This window comes from Lynx rufus, unplaced genomic scaffold, assembly GCF_022079265.1.
Source record: "Lynx rufus isolate CCGP_SWC_20201006 ecotype Redwood Valley unplaced genomic scaffold, mLynRuf1.p SCAF_2, whole genome shotgun sequence".
In the NCBI taxonomy this organism is placed as follows: domain Eukaryota; kingdom Metazoa; phylum Chordata; class Mammalia; order Carnivora; family Felidae; genus Lynx; species Lynx rufus.
The window spans coordinates 122,239,490-122,262,005 of record NW_025814834.1 but is presented as its reverse complement, the minus strand read 5'-3'; the positions used below and the strand labels follow the sequence as shown (position 1 = coordinate 122,262,005).

Here is a 22,516-nt window from a genome sequence, read left to right as displayed (position 1 = left end):
CTGCCATCATATCCTTTAGTATTTGTATGACGGTTGGTTTAACCCGATAAATGTGTGCCCGACACTGTAGCAAAGATAATGCTGTGTGCTCACTCAGCCTCTTCTTCCCGGACACCCAGAGAGACCACATTTCCCAGTCTTCACTGCAGTCACATGGGCCCGTATTACTGAGTTCTAGACAATGGAATGAGGAGAGAAGGGATGTGGGTCATTTCTTACCTCCCTCTCAAGCTTCAATGAGTCATCAAGCTGTTTCTTCCCTCATTGGCCCACCAGATGCAAGGAACTGATGGACACCTACAGAGTCCTAGAGAAGCCTCTAGGTCAGGGATTCTTAACCTATTTCTGGCCCATGGACTCTTTCGGCAGACTAGCAAGTGTCACTTCCTCAATGGAACAAAGTCTTCCCCATGTGTGCCCCCCACCCCACCCCTGCTCACCCACACTGGATTGTCACAGGATCAGAAAATAGTATTTTTTGGGGGCGCCTGGGTGGCGCAGTTGGTTAGACGTCCGACTTCAGCCAGGTCACGATCTCGCGGTCCGGGAGTTCGAGCCCCGCGTCAGGCTCTGGGCTGATGGCTCAGAGCCTGGAGCCTGTTTCCGATTCTGTGTCTCCCTCTCTCTCTGCCCCTCCCCCGTTCATGCTCTGTCTCTCTCTGTCCCAAAAATAAATAAACGTTGAAAAAAAAAAAATTTAAAAAAAAAAAAAAAAAAAGAGAAAATAGTATTTTTTTAAGCCACTGAGATTTTGGGGTTGTTCATATAGCAGTGAGTAATCTAGCACAAACTCGTGATACTTTTATACTTGGAGACTGTCCATGTTTCCTTCTTCCCATTAGCAATCATTTCCAAAACACATCTGGTAATTTCTGTTAGAAAGAGTTGTGGTTGTCCTAGATAGAACCATTGCCCTCATTTAAATTAGAGTTAGGAGATGAAGCCCTTGGTTAACCCAGCCACAGTATGGACCAAGGCACCCGAGCCTGAGTAAGCAATGGTGCTGAGGACAAGGACTAAAAGCCTACAAAGGCAAAAACAGCACGGCCTGGTAGGAAGCGTTCTGGTGTAGAACTTAGTCTTGAGTCAAGTTCCAGGTTCGTCTTAGCTGGGGGCATAAACCTTGTACAAGATCATTAACTTCTCTGCACTTTGGTTGCCCTGTTTGTAAGGTGAGTATTATTTTCAGAACTCAGCAACTAAAGTGAGGTCCCTGATGAGATCAGGAAATGAAGGAAGTAAGATTGCCCTTTCTTGCAGGTTTTGTTAAAAGTTCAACACACCGAGGCAAAGATATAGTCCCCAGTAACAATGGCTCCCAGGCCGGCGAGAATGCATAGAGCCCCACTCCTCTCTGTGCTGATTGTCTGATATTAGGCCAGTTACAGATTCCTTGGGCGCCTCAGCTCTGTCATCTGTAAGGTGTATGGATTAACATCTCATTATGCACCACTGGGAATTTAGTAACTAATACATATGCTGTAACCCATCTGACTAAATGGAAGGCGGTCATGTCAGTGAGAAGGCCTGTTAGAGGAACACTGCATTCCAAGCACTGTTTAGGACAGAGGCACTGTTAGCTTTGAGGTTCACGCATTTCAGAGAGAGCATGTGCACAGGCATGAGCTGGAGAGGGGCAGAGAGACAGGGTAGGAGAGAGAATCCCAAGCAGGCTGACAGTGTAGATCCTGACGCAGGGCTCTATCTCACGAACCATGAGGTTGTAACCTGAGCCAAAATGAAGAGTCAGACGTTTGACTGAGCTGCCCAGGCGCCCCAAGGGCCAAGCATTTTTGCTTTAGTTTGGAGATGGATGCAGGGATTATAACATACAATCTTCAGGTATTCAGAGCCTGCTGACATGTAATCTGTAAGATCCCGTCTGATACCTTAACCAGTTTCTGTAGTGTTCCTTGTGATTCTAAGCTAGCAAAGCCATATAATTATGTCCTGGGTAAGTATTCCTATACTAGTGAGATGCTATTGGCATGAAGTAGACACAGAAAAAATTGGAATGTTGTTTCAATGGGATGGAATATACCAAACCATGCATTCTTTTTTTTTTTTTAATATTTATTTATTTTTGAGAGACACAGAGCATAAGTGGGGGAGGGGCAGAGAGACCGACAGAACCCAAAGCAGGCTCCAGGCTCTGAACTGTCAGCACAGTCTGACCCAAGGCTCAAACCCATGAAGCATGAAACCGTGGCCTGAGCCAAAGTCGGATGCTTAACCAACTGAGCCCCCGGGTGCCCCCCAAACCATGCATTCTTACATCCTAGTCCTGGAGTAGAAACTTATTGTGATTAATGTTAAGTAGCATTCTGGTGTCTCTCAGGTCCACGTTGATTTTAGTCACTGTGAGTCAGTTTCGTAAGGCCTGGGCATGACATGATGGGTCTCTACACCCTCTAGCAACAGGCAGCATCCCATACTAGTGATTGAATTGGGGTTCTGCCAGTGTCAACCAGACTTCCGTATGTGACACCCCTACTGCCAGATTATCTTCTTACGGCTGCCTGCCTACCTTACCAGACTCGGGCAAGGACAGAACGATGTACTAAATGCTTTGTAAACCGTGGAAGTGTCGTACAAGTGCTAGTGTTACCGCTGTGGGACCAGGTCTGGGAGTGAGAGTAAAACAGGAGCATGGGTGCAGCTGAAAGCCAGATGGTGAGTATCTGTCACCAAAGGGCAACACTGCTGAGCACCCAACTTACAAGGTATTTCTTATGTGACAGATGTGACTTGATGGGAGCTTTACAGTTTGACTTCTCTTTAGCAGCATTGATCTTAAAAGGGGGCATTGCGCATGCCATGGCTGGACAGAATCCTGAACCCTTTAAAAATCCCACCAACGACTCTGAAGATCCCACCAAGAGCTCCTGTTGCCACGCAGTCGTTATGACCAGCAATAGGTAGGATGATATCTTTGTGGAATATGACCCTTTTCCCTAGCAGTTTCGTGTGTGTGACTTAGAATTGCTATACACGAACACTGACTTGTTTACTCTCTGATTCTCTCTCTTGCCCAATGAAGTGGCCTTCACCAAGGCTCAAAGGCGAAGCCAGATTCTTCCCTACTAATAGGACAATCATGGAGTCACCGGTGTTCTGTATGACCTCTGCAGTTGTCTGGAATCTTGATGTTGACCATGATGCCTTGAGAGAATTGGGTTTACAAAGTGGGGTATTGCACTGCTATTTGCCATCTAGCATCTAGCGCTGAGAAAAGGCAGGAGGAATGTAAAAAGCATAGCTGCAGGCACAAAGAATGATAATGAGAACTTGGAATTCCTAAGCATGTAACCTAGAAGAAAATGTTTGCAGAAATAAACATGAAATTAGGATCCCTTATAGCACAAAGTGCCACAAGAGTCCGTCGGTCAGGATGGAGAAGGAAATGGCCCCTAGGGCCTGGCCCCTAGGGGGCAAACAGGGGAGACAGACCTGCAGTCACATGACCTCTTTATTAGCTTGAGTCCTTTTTTACCCAGAATTCTTAGCTAATCTGAGTGTAGGTAGAGATTAGGTATAAAAGGTAGGATGGGGAGACTATTTCCACTGCTAAGTCCTTCATACATTCAAAAATACACGTGAAATGTGCCAGGCACTGCCGGGCATTGAAAGTAAAAGGGCGAGCAAAAGCCAACACAGTCCCTGTCCTCCCTGAGGCTTACAGTCTCACAGGGGAGGCGGGCATTAATCACATCACATGTGGCTGTGAAGGGACAATGGTGTGCAGTGGAGAGCGGTGGTAGCTGGGAGGGCTTAGAGCAAGGAGCTAGGACAGGAACCAGTCAGGGAAGCCTAGGGAAGTGATGACAGAATTGAAATCCATACGTGGGTGCTAACAAGGCCGAGTGAAATGCCTCTTTCTGTATTCTGCGTCAGTTGGCATTCGCTTTACCCAACCACCTCTTGAGACAAACTTGGCAGGGATACATCCTCTGCAGGAAAGCTGAGTGACGGTTGCTTTTTAGAGATTGGAGTGGGTGGGCTGACAGGTATACGTGTGTGTTTATGATCTAAGGCAGCCAACGTGTTTATCCTGTTACGGCGTCCCACGGGACAGAGGCCCTCGTTTTACTTACCAGTAAACCACAGATCAAATTTACATCATAACGCTGCACCTGGTTGATGCTTCAGCGCTCACAACTCCAGAGTGATTTCTGAAGCACTTTGTTACACTGGGGACAATTCCTAAATCCTCAGACTTCTTTTTTTCCTCACCTTGGGGGTCTTGGGCTCTGCAGATTACTCTTTGCTGGCAGGGCAACTGAATTGAGTTTAGACTCCATTGTATCGCAGGCCAATGAACAGGACACACACCCCCCCCCCACCTCCCACACAAACTGTCATGCTATTTGTTTCAGAATTGTTACTATTAATATTGCTTAAAGGCGAGGGCACTTGCCAGAACCTGGATGTCTCCTAGAAAATTTCTGTTGCAATATAATTTCATCTATAGTAGAGTTATACAATTACCAAATCCTTTTCCCAACTGAAATAAATGGTAAGCTTTTTATCCTGAGTTCTGAAATCTGATTCATTAAAAGACACACAGGGAAAAATGATGTAATACAACAGGCTTCTTCATGGCAAAGCTATTCCCTGGATGTCTGAGGTAATTGGAAAATTCAAGGCTGGTTCCTAAGGTGCATATAATTTATAGAGCAGGTTTGAGAGAAGGCTGCGATTTTTTTTCCAAGTGGGATTTGGTTACATGACAAATATTGGAGTTTGGGGGAAGGGCAGTGTGGCTTGTAGAAACAGATACCAAGGAGATGCAAACTAAAATGTGTACCAAATGATACCTTTATTTATTCAACAAAATGATTAAGCCTCTTCTGTGTGCCAGGAACTGTCCTACATGGGGACAATATAATCGATAATGTCAAGTCCCTGTCTTCACAGAGCCGAGTGTCATATGAGAGAACAGACATTAAACAAGTAGAGTATGTGTGTGAGGTGGTGAGGAAGCCGAATAAGGGTGATACAGAGTCCTGGGGTGGGGAGATGCTATCTTATCCAAGGTAGCTAGAGACCGCTCTGACGCGATGTTTGACACAGGAGCAGAAACCTGAGGAGAAAGAGAGTGAATCATTAAGTGTCTGTGAGAAGAGCACTCCAGATGGAGGGGCAGTGATTGTAAAGGCTGCTAGACAGACTACTTGGAGAGTTTGAGGAGCCCGGGGCAGGTGGGTCTGGCTGGAATAGGGTGATGGAAGGATGGGGGTAGGAAATGAGACAAGAGCAGGGAGCTGGGGTGCAAGCTCTTAGAGGCCGCTGTAAACGCTGGCTTTCTTCTGAGTAAGATGGGAGGCCATTGGCGGGTGTTGAGCAGAAGAGTGACATAATCCGAGGTATTTCAGAAGGACGCCTCTGACTCCTGAGGGGAGAACGGGCCCCAGGAGGGGGTGGGGGCTGAAAGCAGGGAGATGAGTAGGGGAGGAAGGCAGGGGAGGAATCTTGGTGTCTTACACCAGGACAGTAGCAGTGCTCTGGGGGTGTATTTTGAAGGGACAGCCAAAAGGACTCGCCCATGGATTGGATATGGTGCTCGAGAGGGGAGTCAAGCATGTTTGCAGGGCCATGGGCTCTACCGCCTGTAAGAATGGATTGGGGCTTTCCTTTTAAAGAGGCAGAACAGACTGCAGGAGAAGCAGGTTGGCAGTGTAGGCAGGTGGGAAGTGAGAACTGGAAACTAGGGGTTCTGCTGTGGACATCTGGAATTTGAGGTGCCTGTGATACATCCAAGTAGAGGGGGTGAGCCACTGGATATAATCCTTTGGAATTTGGAGGAGATAAACGTAGGAGTTACCAGTGTCTAAATGGTATTTAGCAGGTCAGCAGGGGATGAGATAGCCAAGGGAGGGGGAAGAAATGGAAATGCAAGAACGGATCCTTTGGGCTGTCCAATGTGTAGGGCTTGGGGAGACGAGGAGGAACTAGCCAAGATGAAAAGTCAGGGTAAGTCAGTGAGATGGACGATCAAGGAGAATGATGCCACGGGAACCAAGGGAAGAGAATGTTTCAAGGAGGGGAAAGTGATCAGCTGTGTTAAATGCTGTTGATGGAAACATTGGGAACTGATCATTGGATTCCATAATGTGGACATTACTGGAGACCTTGATAAGTGTTTTCAGTGGAGTGATGAGGAAGAAGGGCTGACTGGGTTAGATCTAAGAGAGGGTGCAAGGACAAGCAGGGATAGCAAACAATTATTTTCGAGGTTTTTAAAAAGGGAAGCAGAAAAATGGAGCGGTTGTCAGGGTAATGAAAGATTTGATGGACTGAATTTTGTCCCCCCCCCGCCCCCGCCATTCATAGGTTGAAGCCCTAATCCCCAGTGTGACAGTATTTGGGGACAGGGCCTTTAAGGAAATAACTGAGGTCAAATGGGGTGAGAAGTACAGGCCCTAATTCAGTAGGACCGGTGTCCTTATAAGAAGAGAAGGAGCCATGAGGGATGTACATATCTGCATGAAGGCAAGGCAGCAGTCATCTGCAAGCCAGGGAGAAGGGCCTCCATCTTGGACTTCCGGCCTCCATCTTGGACTTCCAGCCTCCAGAAATGGGAGAAAGAAATTTCTGTTGTTTGAGCCCCACAGTCTGCAGGTTTTGGTCATAGCAGCCCCAACAGACTAATACAAAAATCAAGGGAAACCTGTTGTTTGGAGAGTGGGGCGGGGGAATACTGTAGCATGTTTATTTTCTGAAATGAGCAGTGAGCAGAGTGGGGAGTTCTGGGAGCAAGGTTCCTGGGTTGGAGAGATGGAATGGGGTCTAGTACAGACCCCACATGTATAGAGGTTTGCTTTTGATACGAATGCCAGCAGATGCATAGATGTGGTTGGAAGGTAGGGGATTCTTTTCTGAATCCTTTGGTTTTCTTGGTGAAATAGGAGGCCGGGTCATAAGTGGGGAGGGGAAGTTGGGTGGAAAGGGGAGTTTGAGAAGAAAGTAAGAAATAATTTCATCTTTTCAGGGTGGGGGAGTGAACAGACTAGAGAGATGTTGTGAGGCAACTGGGCGATGCTAAGGGCCCACTGAAATTAGTGGTCGTGGATTTAAAGTAAGGCTAGTCCTCTTGTTCTTGTGTTTTTCTCCAGGATCATTTCTGCAGGGTTGGGTGGAGAGTCGGATCCAAGCGGGGGCTTTGTCACGAATGACAGGGAGACCACAGGCAGGAGAGGTTTGTAATGATGGTCTGGAGAATCTAAGCGGAGAGAGGATGAAGGAAGGCACATGGGGGCAGGAGGGGAATGGTGGGAAGCACGTGGAGGCACTGCGTTGTGGGTTCCCAAGCAGAGTCAGATTATTACAGTGGGTGAGCCAGAGAGATGGGAGCTTGTGGTCATAGGAGGCTCGAAATTCAAACTCTGCAGACGGTGCAGTTGGAATCCAGCCAGGTCCGGGGGGTGACCGACTGGCTGAGGTAGGGGGAACAAGAACAGAGAACGGGTCTTGGAATTAAGAAGGCTGTGTGGACACTGAATTACTCTGACACTGAGGAGTGGTTCTGCAGCGGCAGCAAGCTCGGTGCTAAAATCTTCAAGGAACGAGGAGGGATGTGGGGCTGTGTAGATGCTGAACCACGGAGGGGCAGTCAGTTATAGAAAGGCATCAGCTTCAAGGCGGGCCACTTTTTAAAAAAAGAGCGGTAATGGCCAGGAACAGGGCTTCTCAACAGCGGCCCATTAGCAGTTTGGACTGGATATTTCCTTGTTGCAGAAAGCTGTCCTAAACTGAGCAGTTCCTGACTTCTACCCAATAGATGCTAGGAGCGAGCACCAGCCCCCGTTGTAGCAAGGACAAATGTCCCCAAGGTCACGCCTGGCTGAGAAGCACTGATCGGAAAGCAGCAATGATGAGCTAACAGGACACCTACCTGAGCTCTGGTTGGAGCAGTTGGAAGGAGTGAGGAAAAGCAAGTAGCTAACACTTCATGAGGGTCATGGGGCCATCAGTGTCTTCTGGGAAGATTAGATGTGGGTTAGAGAGCATGGAGGGGAATCTTCCCAGAAAAGGATGAGAATATAGTGAACACCTTTGGATTTACGGCTCCGACATAGCTCCTATCTGTGAGCCCTAAGGAGGAAATGAACGTGTTCCATGATGACCTGACAGTCGTGTGTTTCATCTGCTAACTTCACTTCCTTTGCCTGACCCAATTCACTGCTCAAATGAGTCACCTACTTCTTAATGGATCTTGCAGTGCCGATTTCAGTAATTATCCTTAATACATGCTGAGTTTTTGCCACATAAGAAATCAAGAGTCCAGGGGGCGCCTGGGTGGCGCAGTCGGTTAAGCGTCCGACTTCAGCCAGGTCACGATCTCGCGGTCCGTGAGTTCGAGCCCCGCGTCAGGCTCTGGGCTGATGGCTCAGAGCCTGGAGCCTGTTTCCGATTCTGTGTCTCCCTCTCTCTCTGACCCTCCCCCGTTCATGCTCTGTCTCTCTCTGTCCCAAAAATAAATAAACGTTGAAAAAAAAAATTAAAAAAAAAAAAAAAAAAAAGAAATCAAGAGTCCAGAAGGAAACACCAAATATATACAGTGAAGCCCTGGGCAGGGAGGAGGCACCGGCACTGTGTGCTTCCTCTTCCAAGAATTCTCTGACAGCTAAGCAGGTGCACTCTAGGACTCAAAGCTTCTAGTTAACTCCCTGGCTTTTCGGACAAAAGTGAAGACTCCTCTCTAAATGACACAGGGCTGAGGGATGTGAGGAGGATGAACGTATCAAGATTGCCTGGCGTGAGCAGAACTGCAATAAATTTATGAGGTGGTATTTCAACACTGTTCCTTTATTTTCCTACTACTTGTATGGCCTTGACCAAAGAGTAATCCAGGCTTACGAGTACGAGATGAGCGTGGTGTACGGGTCAAGCCGGGACCTTCACCTGAACAGCAAGTCATTATAATCCATGTAGAGTGCGCTAGCAAGAAATGGATATGATGAAAGGCTTTCATTCCTTGATGAAAATAGCAAATATGTGGCTCAGGGAGAAGTAAAAGAGTTACGCATTCAAAAGTAAGGAACTAGGGGCGCCTGGGTGGCTCAGTTGGTTAAGCGTCCGACTTCGGCTCAGGGCATGGTATCGTGGTTCGTGGGTTCGAGCCCTGCCTCGGGATCTGTGTGGACAGCTCAGAGCCTGGAGCCTGCTTCAGATTCTGTGTCTCCCTCTCTCTCTCTGCCCCTCTCCCACTCACACCTTGTCTCTCTCTCTCAAAAATAAACAAACATTAAAAACAAAAACAAAAAAAGTAAGGAACTAAACATCCCCATGATATAAGTTCCAACTGCACAGATCCCTTGGTTCCCGTACAAAAGAGTGAACACTGCCAATCACCGCGAAGAGAAATGTGCTGGTCTCTTGTGCTCGGCCATCCACACATATGATCAGTGAGGAATTGACAAAAAAGGACTTGGAACTCGAGAGTATAAGACAAGGCACTTTGTTTTTAATTCTACCAGATTCTTCAGAATTAATGTCTGGGGTCCTCTGGTCATCTGAAGTTGCGCTGGGCACCGCTCGGACAAGCTGACCGCATAGCCAGGAAAGCATCAGAGGGCTACGGTCCTGAGTAGACTCCTTGGTGCACTCTCCCCACCTGTCCATGTGCATTCCGACTTCTCAGCAAACTTCCCGCAGCATGACCAGTGCGGGCGGCCTGGGTGACCTTTGTGTCCGTGGCCACAGCCCAGGTACCCACCTGCATGGTGGTTCAGAGAGGAGACAGAAGACAGCCATTAGAGTGAAGTCCAGAAGTTCACCAGGGAAACTAAAGCTTCTGGCAACGTTTAGACTCATGGATGTGAAAATGTTTAGTAAGAACCCGGTGAGGAGAACAAACTGTCGCCTCCATAGCAGGAGGACTCCCGAGGGCTGAAGACGGTCAGTTAAGACTGTCAGTTAGCCGAAGTGCTAAGAAGAGTGTTGTTTTAACGTTCTGCTAACTCAAGGAGATGAGCTGGTTTGGATTTTCACTGAAAAAGAATTGAAATAAGAGAGAAGGGAAGAGTGGCAGAAGTAAAAAAGAACGTAGTTCCTGTAGTGTTTATGCAAAACGGTGCCTGAGCCCATCTTAAGGCCCGCCATCAGAGCACAAACACTGTAGAATACTTTAAAAGAAATAATTAGATCTCTTGCCTGAGCTGATGCCCCTACCCCCAAGGAAAGAGCCAGACCTTCTCCCCATCCCTGCCTTGCTTGGAATTTCTTTAAGGTTTTAAAAGGAACAGAGTGGACTTATAGTTTTTAAGTGCCAGGCTGCGGGAAAGGGTACAGATGGAAATCGAATGTCCTGGGGAAGAACATAGGGCTCATAAGATTGGCGAACTGTATCAAAACTACAAGAACTCCGAACTTTTCAGCTTACGATTTCACTTTTCAGAATAAAGAAGCGTTAAGTGAAACTTCTAGAACTGTGGTATATTTACAGGCACAGATTATATTCCCAGCAAGAAAGCCTATGTCTGAACATCCTAAACCTAGTGGCTGTGCGGTAGGTGACTCCCACTGCTGGGAGACAGGCCGACAGGGGCAGGACTTGGAGAGCGAGCCTCCTTACCTGGCATGGTGCCTCCACAGGCACAGCGAGCGGTTTTCTGGCCTCCGCTGGAGCAGAACGTGCAGCAGTGAAACACGCCCGTGTGTGAGCGATGCCTTTTCCTCACAGTCACAGTGAATGGTGAGCCCTTCAGTGTTTGGACCAAGAGCAGAGAACAGCACCTTATGAGTCAACAGGGGTGTGCTGAGCGTCACATGTGCTAAATGCGGTGTAAGTCCCAGGGCCTGGCCGTGGAGGACAGGGACCACGGCAGGGAAACAGACTAGGGGCGGTAACTAGCTGGGTGCTCGGCTGAACGGCGCCAGGTACAAATGCAGTGAGAGTTGAGGAATGTGTGTGGCCCTTCTGGCACGTGGCCCACCTGATACACGAGTAAACCCAATCTGTGCTCCTGCGTCACGGATGTCACGGTCTTCTCCGTCCCGGAAGGGTGTTGGTGCGCTGCAACCCCGAGGCTGGGCCATCACTCCCTTCCTTCCACCCGTCCCCCCTGGACATATCCATTTACCCATCCACTTAGTCTAGGTCTATAAGGGTACAGGCAAGGGAGGGAGGTGAATAATTCTCAAATTAGAAACTCTCCTACCTGCCCCTTTCCTTCAAGGACAACTTCCACTCTCTAGTTTCTATCCTACGTTAGACCACAAATATTTGATAAGTGTTGCTTACGTGCCTGTCCCTGAGTGGGAACCGTGCTGTCTGCAAAAGCACCAAGCAGAGGAGTGTGGCACCTTAGAAGCCTTTCAAATGTTCCATCTCTCTTCCCTTAAAGAGTATATGATCTATTTTAATCTTTATTTGTTTTTGAAACAGAGACAGAGTGGGGAGGGGGAGAGGGGCAGAAAGAGAGGGAGACACAGAATCCGAAGCAGGCTCCAGGCTCCAAGCTGTCAGCACCAAGCCCAACACAGGGCTCGAACTCACAGACCGTGAGATCATGACCTGAGATGAAGTCAGTCGCTTAACCAACAGAGCCACCCAGGCACCCCTAGTTTATGATCTGTTTTTTTTTTAAACATTTATTTATTTTTGAGACAGAGAGAGAGAGCATGAACGGGGAGGGTCAGAGAGAGAGGGAGACACAGAATCCGAAGCAGGTTCTGGGCTCTGAGCTGTCAGCACAGAGCCCGATGCGGGGCTCGAACTCACGAACCATGAGATCATGACCTGAGCCGAAGTCGGAGGCTCAACAGACTGAGCCACCCAGGCGCCCCTATGATCTGTTTTAAAAACAAACCAGAGTTCAAAGAAATGGGTTCAAATTCTGATCCTGCTATACAGGGAATGTGTATTTCAGCAAGTTTGTTTCTCAGTCCGAGTGGACAATGATCGCTATGCCTGAACAGTTTGGAAAAAAGGTGTGAGAATGTTTGCAAAGGGACCTGGCCCACCCCAGCGTGCCGTAATCAGACAGGCAGGAAGTGCTGCTGAATAGGAGTCTTCCTGGTGCACACGCCACAGGCCCAACATATCACGACACTATGGTATTTTATTGTCCCTGTCAGTATTGCTTTCTGGTTGGGGAACACCTGTGACTACTTGAGATTCTGTTGGAGCTGAGTATTGCCCAATTTTTAAAAATTTGTAATCTCTAAACCAGAAGGTGTTACCCTTGCTGTGGAGGTCGTGTGGTAACCCTGGTAATGGCTAAGCACGTATGTAGAGTGATGCGGGCAGATGGCCAGGCAGAGAGAAGACTGGTCATTTGAGGGGAGAGGGCCTAACTCTCCCAAACTGCGTTACAGTAAGTTCCAGTATGTCCGGTCACAGTCCGAAGAAAGCTGGAAAATCCCGAGCTAGATTATATTGCTTGAATGTGTATACTTGTTCCCAGGCAGACTGCCCACTGTGACTGAGGTATCTTTCCCAAATCAAGAAGTCTCCAACTGGGAGAGTGATGAAAGGCAAGCCTAACTGCCAGGAGGTACAGTAGGGATAGAGTTCTTCTGGTCACCAGCATCCTTTAGTAAGGCTAAAAGTAGCAAAGTCTGGGTCATTTCTAATGTGAGCAGAGTAAAAAAGAGAATTCTATTCGGCCCCTCCATACAGCTGATCCTATGAGACATGTCCCCGCATCCTGAGATGGTAGAAGCCAGAGGAGCCAAGGGGAAAGGAGCCCAGGGAGGCACACACGTGGGTCCCGCTCACTTACCTGCACATGCTGCTCTTTGACACAGACCAACACGGTATAGACGCCAGGCTCCTTGGGAGTATAGGAGACATAGTACGTCCCGTCCTTGTTATCTTGTACCAGCGTTCTGACCGGACTGAATGCACACGGAGTTCAATAACCACTCACTCTCACGAGCCCGCCGCAACTGCCCGCTACTTTAGGGTGTAAACTCTACACCATTCAACCCGATATTAATTTGAAGTATCCCCCAGCAGGACACTTCTTCCACTGGTCTCAGAAATTAATTTTACAGCAGAAGGGAAGCGGCATAAATGCTGATCCAACCTGATGTACAGATGAGTTCCTTGAAAGCGTTACTGTGTTCTTTGAGGGGTTCCTGTTGTACCCTCCCGCTCTCTCCTCTCTCCTGATTCCAGAGACATAAAAATACACTCCCAGCACAATGTAGTAGCAAAGTGGGGCTGAATTTTGAGAAGGGGGCCATTCAGTCCAACACAGAATATCTTGCAGACAATCTGAGGGGCAGAGCATTGAGTACTGGCATAAAACCCACACAAGAAAACACATCTGCTCCAACAGGTCATATCACATTTTTTAACAGCGTCAGGGGAGTGGGATCTAACCATGCAGTTATATCACTACTGGGAAGGGCCTCAAGTTTCCAGTTTCATCACCCCCTATGACCCCTGACACCTGACTGTGTAATACAAACCTGTCTTTCTTATCTTTGGGGACTACAGCAACGTGCACGCTGTCTCCTCCCCTGCCCATGCTCTCTCCTGCTGCATCCTTACAAAGCAGGGTGAAAGAGGCTGTCTGTTTCTCCCGGGCTCTGTGGAGATCTGCAGAAGATAAACACTCAGTCCTCATCTCAGAGGCCAACCATTGGTGACTGCATCCCCAGATCAGACACCATCTCGCTTTTTCTCTTTAGAACAAACAGTTGTGCTTCCTGTTTACTGTGATGGCCCTGCTTCCTTTTTCTTCTCTTCTGGCTCTTTCCCCTAGAGCATACCTCTTGGCACTCCCTCCTGGCGAGCCTGGTTGTCTCTCAGCCAGTAGCTGCTCTTGGATCACGCAGGATCCTGAACCTGAACCTCAGCCCTGAGGGAGCTAATCCTAAGGACAGACCTACATATTCAGAGAAGAGAAGCTCTAGACCCTGTGAGAGAAGGTAGTAGCCCCCAAACCGCTCTCCCCGAGCTGTGGATCATGCTGGAACAGGCAGGGGGGTCGGTTAATCAGCTTCGAATCTTCGGCACTCCCGCCAGCATGCTGCGGGGAATATTCAGTAGCTACAGCCTCTGGTCCAGCAGGTGCAACTTGGCTTCTTAACCTGCAGTTCATGAGCTACCATGTGGTCTTTGGAGAGGCTTATGAAGGGTCTAAGAATCTCCTGAAATGGTGTGCCCAAAGTAATAGCTGTTCCTTGGGGAGAGATCATTCTCAAAGGGATCTGTGACCTCCAAACAGTTAAGAATTCCCGCGCCAGAGTCAGCCTGCCCCTACGGTACCGTCTTGCTGTTAGGACCAATCTCTATATGTTTGAATGACATGCCTCCTTTAGGGACAGAATGGTCAAAAGAAATTGTTTCTCCCCCTACTGAATGGAATGCTTATCATAATCTTTCCAATGCTGAGATGTGACTTACATGAACCACAAAGGGCATAGAAGAAAGTACATTATAACCCTGTCTTCCTCACTCCTCCGAAACTCTCTTCAGAACCAGATCCAAGTACTCTGGGGCCTGCCAGTCTCCTCTCCGAGCAGGCAGGATTTCGCCCTGGCCTATCCTGTCGTCTTCTACGGGCACGGGCTCCTCTGTCATCTGATAGAAATAGCACGCTCCTTGAGGTCCTTGCTAGTTACTACTTTGCTCAACTGGAAAAGGGTCAAGCCTCACCCCTGTATGGGCTACGCACCATACCCTGACCAGAACGAAACAGAAAGAAACGGCAAGGGAGGGGTCGCTTTCCTTCGGACCGGTATGGCTCTCTCCCTTGGTAAACCAGTCAGGAGGAAGCTCTTCCTAGCTGGATGAAGGCCCCGGCTGAAAAAGCCGTACCTCTTTCAACACCATGTCCCCATCCACTGCCCTCTCAAATGCCTTCCTACCTTCTCCTTGAAGGACACATTTAGCTGGATCGACCTCTTTCGTATTGATGGTCCCATAAACTTCATAGCCACGGCACCGGCCTGCCCTCTGCTGAGGAGAGAAGCGTATCTTATCGTTTACTCCAGGATGGGCACTATATTCGACTTTGTTCAGCTTCGTGAGCCGTTCCACTACCACCCCCTTGGTGATGAGGATCTCCAAGTCCGAGCCACTGGTCAGCAGGTGCTCAGTGAACTCCACGCCCGTCCGCATGTCCGCCAGCAGCTGCTCGAGCTGTGCCTTCTGCAGCTGCAGGGAGTTTTCCTTCTGGACCCGGATGTCTTCCAGCTGCTTCAGCAGCCTGTCCCGGTGCTCCTCAATGGCCTTGACGTAACCCTCGGAGAACGTTCGCACGTCAGCTGCCACAGCCTCCACTCGCTTCTGGAGGGCACTGTTCATCTCTGTGATCTGTGCCAGGGCTTCCTCCAGGGCTTCCACACGGGGCTGGGTGCCTCTGAGAAGCTCCCGCACGGAGTCCCCGTGCTTGTGGATAACATTGCTGGCGAAGTCGTAGGGGTGCTCCCGGTGCTCGCCCACCACGCAGTCCCGGCACACGGGCCGGTCACAGAGCTCACAGAACAGTCTCAGCTCCTCTGCAGGGTGCACGGGACACAGAATGGGCTTCCCGATCCTGCTGTAGCCTTTCAAGTCTTTTAGGTCCACCACCGTGTGGTAAGTTGTTTTCTTCTGCCGCCTAGGGGCAAACAGAGCCAGGATCGGGACATTAGGGGACAATTCAGTTGGGAAACAGTCGGGCAGTTTCAAAAACATGGGCGCTGAAGTCAAAGAAACCTGAGTTCGGTCCCTTGCTCTAACCTCTTACTAACCACAGGGTCCTCTCTGATTCCAGTTCCTCATCTGTCCCAGGGGGGATAGTACCTACTTGAAAGGGCTACTATATTGAATAAAGCGATAGTGGACTAGGGCTCTCTGGCCTGGAACGGGACTCTGCCAAAGGTTGCGACACTAAGGCTATGTCCTGGAACTTTCTCCGAAGAGTGAATTTGGCAAGTTTCAACAACAGCCATGGACTGCTCCTTCAGCAAGCTAGAGGTGAGAGCATGGTGGTAACCCAGCACCAGGAGACAGAAACTATGCAAGAGGACACAGCAGCACACCCTAGGCAATTAAAAAGTGTCTGGCTGGCCGTGACATTAAGTCTCCCTAAGATTTCGGTAAAGCATTTCCATGACCAGCGCCTCCATCACCCCAAAGCAGCAAGCTAGAATTTTCCTCGAGTCATCGAAATTATTAGAAAGAGTGAAATCAACAGTCAGTAGGATCACAGTTCTCTTAATTCCCCTTTTCTGTAGCCTTCTGGAGTTTCAAGGAAATCTCTAGAAAACCTGATGACTGTTGAGCGATCCCTCCAGTTAGCATTATATCAACTTGGAGCTCACATGCCTATTCTGGCACCAGAAACGTGGCTGTAGAGAAAACAAGATCAGCTGTTTGATTGGCAGCAAGGCAGTCATAATTACCAGTTAAAAATAGACTGAAGACTACTAACTTGTTCTGTGGGTGAGACCAGAAAACAAATGGAAGGCAGAATTTAGAAACTGTTTTAAGCTAATCCTAAAATCATGGCTATTTTCTATTCTGATGCCCTGGAATGGGGGAGAAGGTGGACAAGGGACAAAGAGTGATCCATGTGGCAAACTTCACCAAATGCCACGAAAGACCTAAATCTGCACCCCAACAAGCACCTACCGGCCCACCTCACCAAGCTCCAGAGTGACTCTAGGTAGTACAAGGCAAAGGCTGAGGTGGGGCGCCGCCAAATAGCACCTTATGCTGTTTGGAGGGCAGCGTGGATTAGCAGAAAGAGCACAGAATGCAGCACAGAATGCAGCCTAGATGTAAAATTCGGTTCTGTTACGCACTCCTTCCCAGCTGGCGGACCTTGGCAAATCACAGTGTTGAGCTTCAGTTTCCTCAAATAATAAATGGGAGTGAAAACAGTGCCTGCTTTTCTGTAAGAGTGGCAAGGCATCAAATGAGATCAAGGCCAGGGGCTATGCTCTTATATTCTTCTGTTTAGCCAGCACCCACTACCATTATCCTTTATACAAAAAGCGATTAATGACCCAAGGAAACTGTGAACGTGCTTCCCAAACCGCAAAAGGACTATGCAAACCTTGATTCCACTATTACTACAGGTATCATGTAAGGGTGCAGGAGTTAACTACCATTCTAGAGTATTCATCACAGCATATATTGCTGTTTGACCTTACATGGCACTTGAGAGTGCTTTCCTTCCCATCTCTTCACAAGGGATTTCTGGCTTGACACCACTTTTTTTTTTTTTTTTTTTATTCTGCTCTTAAGCTACACCAGGTGGAGTAACCCATCTTTACCTATGAGCCTGGCAGCAGAAGTGGCAGAGGTTGGCTCTGCAGGTCTGACATCTCTTCTCCACTTCCCTGTCGCTGCACAGGTCACACACCAGGCCCTGGCCTTCCCCACGAAGACTCTCCAGCATCACGTCATTCATGGCCAGGTGGTCTATTGTTAAAGCCTTCACTCCACCCATGGGCAGGTCCACCTGAGTGTCACATACCGGACAGAGGATGCCGATCTGGGGCTGCAGGCTGGGTGGCTTGAGTTCCTGGAATATTGACCCCTCAGAGCTTGTGTCAGAGTCGCCCCCTCGGATGTCCACTACCGAGTAGGGTTCCAGCTGCTCCAGACACGTGGTGCAAACTGTGTGCAAACAAGGCAAGAGCCTGGGGGCTTTGAAAAGCCCCATGCACAAAGGGCAGTGAGTCTTGCCTGAGTTCCCAAGTGCAGTCCCACTGGGGAGTTTGCCCACGAAGCCCAGCAGCGGCTTCCTGTTTTCTGACATATTCCCCACGTTTGTGCCCAGTATCAGGAAAGGCTCTGGGTAGTTCTATAATAAAGTAGTAGGTGATTAAGCCCACCCAAAGAGAAAGTTTCCAGAATTTGAGCAGAGACCATGGGGACTCTCTCTTCGGCAAAGCAAAGGGCAAAATGATAGAAGAGTCAAAGGAACCACCCACGGATCTATTTAGGAGGGCCCCCTCCTTTCCATGGCATCCCATACCAGACGCACCCACGCCCTCCTCTGCCCCCCAAGTCCTCCGCCCCGGAAGCACTTCCAGGACTAAATCCTGAGCTGGTCCTGATGCCAACTCCTGGACCCCTGCACCTCTCACTTCCTCCACTACCCGCCCCCCTCCCGCGTCCCGGCCCCCTCTCCGGCCCCAAGAGTCCTGCGCCCGACACGCGACAAGCGCCTCCCCCGCCCCCGCGTGATGAGGTGGGGAGGGGGGCTCCCGCTCCTTCCCTCGACCCGGCCCTTCGCGGACCGCAGACGGCTGGAAAAGGAGCTGCGAGTCCGGCCGGCTTCTCGGCGGCCGCCGCCTCCCCGACACCTCGGCTCAAGGTGCCCGATGACTCTGGCCCCTCCTCGCACCAATCCCAGCCCGGTCTACTCAGGCGAGTCCAATCACCGTCCGAGAGGGGCGGCCTTCGCCGCTGGGGGTCCCGCCTCCCTCCAGAGTGACACCACCACCATCCAATAAGATTTGGAAATTCCACATCTTCGCCGGGCCACTCCGACGGGTAGGGGAGGGATCTAGCTAAGTGCCGGGGGTCCGGCGGCGGGAGGGCTAGGGCGGAGGGGAGGAAAAGAGCGAGGCTGGAAGTGAGCGGCATAGTATAAGCAGCGTCACCCTTTTACGGGGACGATCCCTCTATCGCTGTGGCGACCAGAGAGGCCAGAGGACCACTTAAAAAGCCCCGCTGGTCTGCCACGGGGACGGCCTCCTTTGCGCCCTCGGATTGGGCCCACGGACCCAGACCGGGCCCTTCCATTGGCGGGTGGCGCTGTCAGTTGCTCAGCGCACAGCTTGCTGGGAGTTGTAGGACGAGGGGGTCCTCGTCCCAGAGGCTTCGGAAGCTATGAAGGACGTTTCTGCTCGGCCGGCCTGAGCCCACGAGTTCCCGCCTGGGCCTCCTCAGCTTGTTTTAGTCCAGGAATCCCCCAGGCCTAGCATGCAGGTTATAAGAGCTTCGTTTCCTGGGGCTCAGGGCCCCGAGGTTCTGGGGACCCGTCTGGGAGACCGTTGAACCGAGGGCTGGCTTCGTGGTTCCCTGGGGTGAAGAAGCCGTTGTGTGACCCGTCGGGGCCAGGGGCGCGGAAGGCCAGAGGGGTTAGGTATTTGTCACCGAGAAGCCTACAGTTTCGTACACCAGAAACGGAGCAAGTTTGTCCGGCTGTTTTGATCAGTCAGTCCAAGGGGGCCCGTGACTGGTCACAATGGGAGAGTGGCTCCTGGCCAAGAGGGAGGGAACCCTTTGTGGGCTCACAAAATAATTGGGAAGATGAACGCGACAGGCAGCCTTGGCAATTTCTTTGTCTCCTTCTTCAAGTATCCTCACCAGGAGTCTCCTTATTCGGCCCTGTGGGGGCTTTGCCACACCCGAGATCTGGGACCTGTATCTCCACAATTTCCAGAAATGGTAACCCTCTAGCTCCTTTCCCTCCACTGTTCTATTTCCAGTCCCTTAAGCTTGTCCAGTATGCCTGGTTCTCTCACTGCTGGTTTTGTTCCTGACCTTCCTTAGTTGATTTGGACCCAATGGGCAGCTGTTTCATTGAGTTCATGCTAGAGGCACACTTAGCCTGGAACCTAAGCTTACAAAAATATGGAATCTGAAACCCAAAACAAAATAACACTTGACTTTAGAGTATGAAAACTATAAACGTTTTTAAAAATGGAAATGTTTGGCCATTTCCAAAATACAGCATGGCAATGAGTCCAATGTCACTGTTACATAAAAATGATGTGTGATTTCTAAAAATAAGTATGACCACGAAGGTCTTAAAAAATAGTCCTTACCTGGATATCTTCAGCTTCTCCTCCTCCTTCTGACTCAGACTCTCCTTTCTAGCATCTAATACCTTATGTACTCAGCAGGTAACTTGAATGGGGTGAGAAAAGCAAGACTATCTGGAAAACTCACTTTCTGCTTAAAAATCTATGGTTTGTCGCACCTCCTCTCACACCCATCCTGACTGCTTTTCTTCTCTTCCTCAAGACCTTTGCTCTTTTACTCCAACCTCTCCTGGCTCTTCAAAACTTTGCTGCTCGTACATTTTCAGTCACTCCTTTACTAGCATGTTCTTTCTGCCAAGAGTTGTGATCAAGTCCTAAAGGGGGATGCATATCCCCCCTCGACTCAGCTGACTTTCAATTTAGCTGACTTTTGTGACTCTCATCACTACATTCCTCAAAAGAATTGCCCTGCTTTCTGTGTTCATCACCACCCATTTTTTTCCTCCCTCAAATAAACTAACTCCTCCTTTAAAAAAAAATTTTTTTTTTCATGTTTATTTTTGAGAGAGAGCACCAGCGGAGGAGGGGCAGAGACAGAGAAGGAGAAAGAGAATCTGAAACACGCTCCAGGCTCTGAGCTGTCAGCACAGAGCCCGATGTGGGGCTCAAACCCATGAACCGCGAGATCATGACCTGAGCTGAAGTCGGAAGCCTAACCGACAACCACCCAGGCGCCCCAACTCCTCTCTTCTGTTGAAACTTTTCACTTGTAGATTACAAGTGACCAAGTCACTTTTCGTCAATATACTTTCCCCAATATACAGCCTCTTTAGTACTTACCATTGTTATGTACTTCCTTATCCTTAAAACTTGCTTTCTTTTTCTAAATCCTCTACTCTTCTGGCCTAATCTTGTGGGCTGTTTCTCACACTCTCCTTCCCTGGTTTCCCTTCGTCCTCTTTATGCCCTACCTTTTTTTCTCTATTTGTCATGTTACGTAGATGATTCCCACATCCACACTTTCTCCCCTGAGCTTTGGTCACAGCTGTTCTAAATCTGCACTCATTGTGTCCCCATCTTCCTAAACCCCACATACCTTAAACTTCATTGAACTTTTTCGCTCACTAAACTGTGCTCTCTGAACTTTCCTATTTTATTCTCTCCAGGATATCATTATTCCCCCTTCTCTCCAGCTTGAAACCTTATAGTGTTCCTGGCTTCCTTTCTCTTTTTCCATGTCCAGGCAGGTACCAATTTCTTTCCATGCCCACTGCCAACATCATACTGCATAGAATTTTAGGATGATATAGGACCCTTACCTGTAGTATTACGCCCTCACCTCAGATATTACGGTAGTCTCTGAATTATCCCTGCCCTCCATTTTTTTTTCAACCAATCCTATGATTTTTCCCAAATTAATTCTAAAAACATGTGAAAACATGGTACAAGTCAGTCTTCATTCTAAAAGTTGCACTAGCTCCCTATCGCCATAGGATAAAATCTGGATTCCCTAATACATCGATAAACCTGGCCTTTTAGTTACCCCCCTGAACATGGTCAAACACACTTCTTGGCCTTTGCCAGTTTTGTCTGCAGAATTCTTCCACCTTTACTATTTAAACCTCCCCATCCTTTGATGTCAGGCCTGCTTTACACAACTGCCTCGAAATTCCCTGTTGCTTCAGAGCCCCAAATTTGAGCTCCGGTGGCTCTTTTCCTCTACTTTTCTCTTTTCAGTTTGTGTCACATGGTAGTATTAAGTGTTTTTATTATATATGTATGTGTGGGTGCATGTATATATGTATGCACCACACACACGCACAAATACACTGTGTCTCTATTAAGATGAGAACCCTTGGGAACCAACCTAGTGCCTAATCAGTAGACATGTAATAAGGACTTGTTATTGGTGAGGCAGGAAATGATGATGTCCAATCAAGGAGGATAAACAAGACTACAGGCAACCAAGAGTTTTGTGGCTAGTGCAGACCATAGGTGATAATGGCGTGAGATCACAGGCAAAGATTAGTTAAGGATTCTCCTTTCCCAGAATCAGCTCAGTGTTTTATTCCATGCTAACAGACTACTTCATCTTTTCTGAGGACCCCAGGCAGCAAATAGTTACAGGGAAGGACAGAAGTCACAGGGTCAGAGGAATAGGACTGATGAAAGTGATCAGGTCCATCGGGGTGTCTAAAGAATTTCAGCCCACTCTCGTAGCCCAGGACAGGGAAAGTACCAAAGGCAGGAAGGATGGAAAAGCAGGGTGACCCATCAAGAAATCAGGGCTTGCTTGGACATTTTGATCGATTAGCACCAGCAGAGACTGAGTGAATATACATAGAAGGTGAACCAGAGAGCTATGCCGGACTTACCTTTCACCATTAAACTTCTTTCTCACTCCCCATCCTTTTTCCTTCCTTCAAGGGAAAGAGAATCCTTTCTCCTAGGATCTGTGCTCTGAGGCCCAGCCTCATCTGCCTGTTCTCTCTCCTCTGTCTTCGTCCATTCCTTTCTGGTGGACTTTTCTTTCAACTCCTACTCATGCTTAAATCTCCTACCCTATGCCCCTCTCTAGCTCCTGATTTCCCGTGGCCTCTTAAAAAGAAGAGTCTACACTTGCTTCTCTAATTCTTGCATTTTACTCCTAAACACTAGGATCTGGCTTTTGCTGTCACCATTTCTCTGAAAATTGCTTTTGCCAGAGTCCCTGGTAACTTCCAACTTGTTAAATCCAGTGAATACTTTTCAGTTACGATCGAACAGAATTTGCTATCGTTTTTGTTTGTTTTTAAAGTAAGCTCCCTCCCGGAGAGAGAGAGGGAGACACCCATCGTGGGGCTGGAGC

General features: G+C 48.8%; 1 protein-coding gene across 1 annotated transcript; it reads right to left on the bottom strand.

The window, feature by feature from the left end:
- Positions 1–9,444: 9,444 nt before the first annotated feature.
- Positions 9,445–18,261, bottom strand: TRIM45 (tripartite motif containing 45). The gene is made up of 6 exons (XM_047084978.1): positions 17,224–18,261; positions 14,827–15,560; positions 13,423–13,552; positions 12,729–12,843; positions 10,577–10,703; positions 9,445–9,718 (listed from the first exon to the last, which is right to left on the bottom strand). The coding sequence occupies exons 1-6, from the start codon at positions 17,709–17,711 to the stop codon at positions 9,570–9,572; spliced, it is 1,743 nt and encodes a 580-aa protein (XP_046940934.1). The 5' UTR covers positions 17,712–18,261; the 3' UTR covers positions 9,445–9,569.
- Positions 18,262–22,516: the final 4,255 nt, after the last annotated feature.

What these genes read in the sequence shown, in the direction of transcription:
- TRIM45 (XM_047084978.1), bottom strand. Translation starts at nt 17,711, where the DNA reads ATGTCAGAAAACAGGAAGCCGCTGCTGGGCTTCGTGGGCAAACTCCCC. An exon ending in ATGTGTCCTTCAAGGAGAAG is followed by an intron (nt 13,553 to 14,826) that starts GTAGGAAGGCAT and finishes TATCTTCTGCAG; the next exon opens with ATCTCCACAGAGCCCGGGAG. An exon ending in CTGTGGAGGCACCATGCCAG is followed by an intron (nt 9,719 to 10,576) that starts GTAAGGAGGCTC and finishes ACCACCATGCAG; the next exon opens with GTGGGTACCTGGGCTGTGGC.